This window comes from Penaeus vannamei, chromosome 40 (genome assembly GCF_042767895.1).
Source record: "Penaeus vannamei isolate JL-2024 chromosome 40, ASM4276789v1, whole genome shotgun sequence".
Classification (NCBI taxonomy): Eukaryota; Metazoa; Arthropoda; class Malacostraca; order Decapoda; family Penaeidae; genus Penaeus; species Penaeus vannamei.
Window position 1 is genome coordinate 19,111,238 of NC_091588.1, and position 5,000 is coordinate 19,116,237.

The 5,000-nt window shown below is 45.0% G+C and overlaps 1 protein-coding gene across 1 annotated transcript in view; it reads left to right on the top strand.

Annotated features, from left to right (window-relative positions):
* The window catches only part of LOC113829563 (uncharacterized), a 16,320-nt gene that overhangs the window by 3,338 nt on the left and 7,982 nt on the right, over nt 1-5,000 (top strand). Inside the window, exon 2 of the mRNA XM_070117471.1 lies at nt 25-253. Coding sequence (XP_069973572.1) covers nt 25-253 — 229 coding nt within the window. The remainder of the gene's footprint in view (nt 1-24; nt 254-5,000) is intronic.

Genomic DNA, 5,000 nt, shown 5'->3' on the forward strand with positions numbered 1-5,000 from the left:
ACCCTCGTTCTCCCTCCTCCACAGGCCACTTCCTGTACCTGGGCCTCCCCGTGGGGTCGGCCAGCACCAACAACACGTGGCAGGTCAAGTCCAGGTGGTTGGAGGCCAGCGGGAAGAACTGCCGCGTGGAGGCCTTCTTCAACGTGTGGTCCTTGGACGACGCTGCGACTTCCTTCAAGATTCTGGTGGAGAACAGCAACTACACGAGCATCACTTCGGGCGTGGACATCGGCCGAGCGAACGAGACGGGAAAGTGAGTACGGGTTCGGGGCGTCCGAAGGCGATGGGGCGGAAGGAGGTCGTGAATGGGCGGATGGGCGTGAATTCATTGCCCCGAACGCGTAGGTGTGGGTGGCCGGTGTTTCGGTTTTCGTAGTGGCTCCAGACTTACGTAATTCCGAGTGAGAATCGGTATTTAATCATTTAATTAGTGCTTGTCTAGAGGATTTTTTTCGCGAGAGTGAGCGGTCTGTCGCGATAGCACAGAAATTATTATGTTCATTTTTAAACAATTCACAACGGAAAACATGAAAGAATTAGAATGAACTCAAATTTAGAAACGTTTGGTTACATGACAATTCGGGTGAGGAACAAGGGATACTTTATGTACTGCGAACACAGTTATGAACACAGTTCACATAAACTGGATTTGTTTTTACAACCCAAAACTTTGTGGTTAGGAGACAGAATTGCTGCAAAAACATAGATTTGAATATCAGTGATAAGAGCAGTTACATAGTTAGTAATTCAGAATAAGCATTTTCTAAAGAACATTTTAAGTATAAACATGATATATTCATACTAAGAAGCACACGTCTTTTGTGGTGTGTGACGCGAGAGAAACGGTGGGAGCAGGTCACTAGACACCCCCCCCCCCCCATCAACAGGCAAATAAACGCAAGACCAAAAAGAATTCATTAAGTTTATAGATTTGGCCGCACGTGGATCCAAAAAAATCTATCAACAAAAGGAAAAATCCCAGAAGATTTTTTCTGTCCTTCGCATTTTTTTTTTGGGGGGGGAGGGGTGAAAAAAATTAAAATATTTGCATATTGAGGGGTTGTTTATTGTTTATTGATTTCACCGCACGTGGATCGAAAAAAAATCAACAAAAGCAAAATCCCAGCAGATATATATATTTTTGGGTCCTTCGTTTTTTTTCGTTTTTTTTTTTTTGGGGGGGGGGGTGAAAAAAAGAAAATATTTGCATTTTGAGGGTTAATTCTAATGGGGTAATGGTTGCTGTAAAATGAGATTGGTATGTTTGAATCCCTTTGGTTAATCAAAATATGTATCTATATTCCTTCATGTTTTGCTGTCATGTTTTTTTGGCTTAATCATTCTCAATCCTTATTCCTTAATCACTTATTCGCCTTTCAGAATAAATGAAAAAAAAATCTGATCGATTTGAAATATATAGAAAATATATATGATCTTTATGGCCATTCAAACCTTTCCTTCTGTCCTCAACCACTTCATTTTGAATGGTCTCGTCGTGGTCTGAAGATTCAAATATTCATTCATTATTCATTTATCTTTTCATACACTAAGGGGTAAAATTTACTTGTTTGTTTGTAAATGTATTTATTTTTGTTCTTCCATTAAATATTTTTCAAACATTTTCCTCACGATTTATGTTCATGAAAGTTGCAATTTGATGTGTCAGTGTGTTAGTGACGGACACTTAGACAAAGCCAGAAAGATAGATAGATAGAGATAGAGATAGAGAGAGAGAGAGAGAGAGAGAGAGAGAGAGAGAGAGAGAGAGAGAGAGAGAGAGAGAGAGAGAGAGAGAGAAGAGAAGGAAGAGTGAGAGAATAGAGAAAAAAGAGAGGGGAGAAGGAGGGAGAAAGAAAGAGGTGGGGACGAGAGAGAGGGGGGGGGGGGAGGAAAGAGAGTACAGACAGGCAGAGAGAGAGAGAGGGGGGAGGGGAGAAGGAAAGAGAGAAAGCGAAATTGTGAAAAGGAAAGAGAGAGAGAGAGAAAGCGAAGGAAAGAGAGTGAGAGTGAAAGGGAGAGAGAGGAATGAAAAAATGGAGCACACAAAGGGACAAAGAATAAAACCGTGCAGCTAGACCAAACAAAATTGACCATTTTCTGCACAACAAAATCATTTAGAAAAACCGAAGGAGGCAATTCATAAAATTTCGGTCAATGAGTCACGTCTCTTTAAATAGCCTGATTTCTGTCTTCCGATTAATCGTAAGCATAAATATGTTTACGTTGATAAAAATTATAGTAGACATGTAGCGCACACATACACACACGCAAGCACGCATGCGCCTACGCCTACACACGCCCACACACATACACACGCACGCATGCGCATAAACCCACACACGCCCACACACATACACACACGCACGCATGCGCATACGCCCACACACGCCCACACGCATACACACACACACACACACACACACACACACACACACACACACACACACACACTCACATACACACACACACACGTACACACACACACGCACACGCACGCACACACACACACACACACACACACACACACACACACACACACACACACACACACACACACACACACACACACACACACACACACACACACACACACACACACACATATATATATATATATATATATATATATATATATATATATATATATATATATATATATATATATATATATATATATATATATATATATATATATATATATATATATATATATATATATATAAAGAGAGATAGACAGATATAAGTATCATGCACTACATGCAATACGACGCAAATTAAGCATTTCCGGAGCTGGGAGAGCGTTTTTCATTAACCCCCAATATATGATTTCCCAAGAGTTCTTACCCTCTCCCCCTTCACCCCTCCACCCCTCCCTCTCCACTCCAGTCTGCCCCCTCCACCCCTCCCCCTTCACCCCTCCACCCCTCCCTCTCCACTCCAGTCTGCCCCTCGTCCCCTCCCCCTTCACCCCTCCACCCCCCTCCCTCTCCACTCCAGTCTGTCCCCTCCTCCCTCCCTCCACCCCTCTCCCTCTACTCCAGTCTGCCCCCTCCCTCCCTCCCTCCCCCTATCCTTCTCCCCTTTCTCTTTCTCCCTTGAACTCTTTTCCTGTCTCTCCCTTGGCCTCGTTTCCTTCCTTTCTCTTGAACTCTCTTTCCCTCTTCCTTGAACCCTTCCCTTTGTTTCTCCCCCCCCTTCTCTCCTCCCTAACGCCTCCTTTCCCTCTTCCCCAAACTCTCTCCCCTCTCTATCCCTCGTTTCTCTCCCCTCCTTCTCCTTCCTCCTTTCCTCCTCCCCCTGTTCCCTCTCCCCTTCTTCTCCTCCTTTGCCCTCTTTTCTCGTCCCTCCTTCCCTCACCCCTTCCTTTCCTCCTTGTCCCTGTTCCCTCTCCCCCATCATCACCTCTCCCCTTCCTCTCCCCTTGCCCCTCGTCTCTCTCCTCCTTCCCCTCTCCCCCTTCCTTTCCCTCCCCCTTTGCCCCTGGCCCGTCTCTCCCCTCTACCCCTCTCCCCATACAGCCCTGCCCCCCCCCCCCCCCCGTCCCCCCATTAAACCTCGCCTTAACTTCTAAACCTCACAGTTGACGAAACTCTCTTTCACCTTTTAACTTTCGTCCTTACTTTCTTTTCCACGCAAACCGCCCTCTACTTCTATTAAAGTTTTCCTTTTTTTTCTTCTTCTTCTTTTTTAATTTTCTACTTCTGTTGAAGTTTTCTTTTTTCTTCTTCTTCTTTTTTATTCTTATTTTTATTTTGGATCACTTTTTTGTGGGGAGAGGAGGGAGGCTGTGAGCTAGAGGGAGGGGGGGGGGGTAAGGAGGAGGGGGGGGAGAGAAGAGAAGGGAGAAGAAGTGGAAGATAAAGGCAGAGGAGGAGAAGAGGAGAGAGGAGGAGGGTGAGATTGAAGGAGGAAGATGAGGGAGGAGGAGGAGGAGAATGAGAAAGACAAGAGATAGAATGAAGAATAGGAGAAGGAGGAAAAGGAGCTGGAGGAAGAAGAGGAGGAATAAAAAGAGGAAAGGGGAGGAGATGTAGCAGGAAGATTAGGAGGATGAGGAAGAGCAAAAAAGAAGAGAAGGAAGAAGGAATGATAGATAAGGTTAAAAGTTTATGCCTTTATATAAATAGATAAATAAAAAAGCAAGGGAAAAAATACTTGAATAAAAAAGGTGATGGATGTGGAGGGGAGGAGGAGGAAGGGAGAGGAAGATGTCTTACCTACACCTTATTTTTCCTTTTTTTTATTTTATCTTTTAGGGGAGGGGGGGGGGGTCTGAGATGGGGATTAAAATACTGTGGCTGGCCGTGTGTGTGAGTGTGAGTGAGTGTATCTAGATGTATAAGTGAGTGTAGGTGCATGTATGTATTTGTGTATGTATTCATGCGGGTGTGTATGCTGTGTGCATGTGTATGTGTGTTTGTTTGTGTGCATGCGTATCTGTGAGTGTGCATGTGTGTGTGTGTATGTGTGTGTGCGTGCGCGATTACGTGTGTGGTATGTATATGCATAATAATGCAAGTCTGTATGTGTATGCTCGCGTGTGTATATATACTTCCCCGAACGAGCGAAACACTCCCCTGATTCCACGCCCATTCACACACAATTCCGCCCTTGCAACCGCCTCAATATACTGCAATAACCCCAAACTCATTTTGATAACCCAGCACGCAACACGACCTCTCTTGCAACACACGATTAGCCATTGGGAAAGGATTGCGTCACAGATCGGAGTGACGGAGCGAGAGGCTTGAGGCGAGGCTCCGCTGCTTGCGTTTCTCGCCAAGGAAAACAGGGGAGGCGGGCTCGGAGGGCTCTCTCGCTCTCTCTCATTTTATCTCTTTCTTTCTCTCTTTCTCTCTCTCTCTCCCTCTCTCTCATTTTATCTCTTTCTCTCTCTCTCTCTCTCTCTCTCTCTCCCTCTCTCTCTCTCTCTCTCTCTCTCTCTCTCTCTCTCTCTCTCTCTCTCTCTCTCTCTCTCTCTCTCTCTCTCTCTCTCTCTC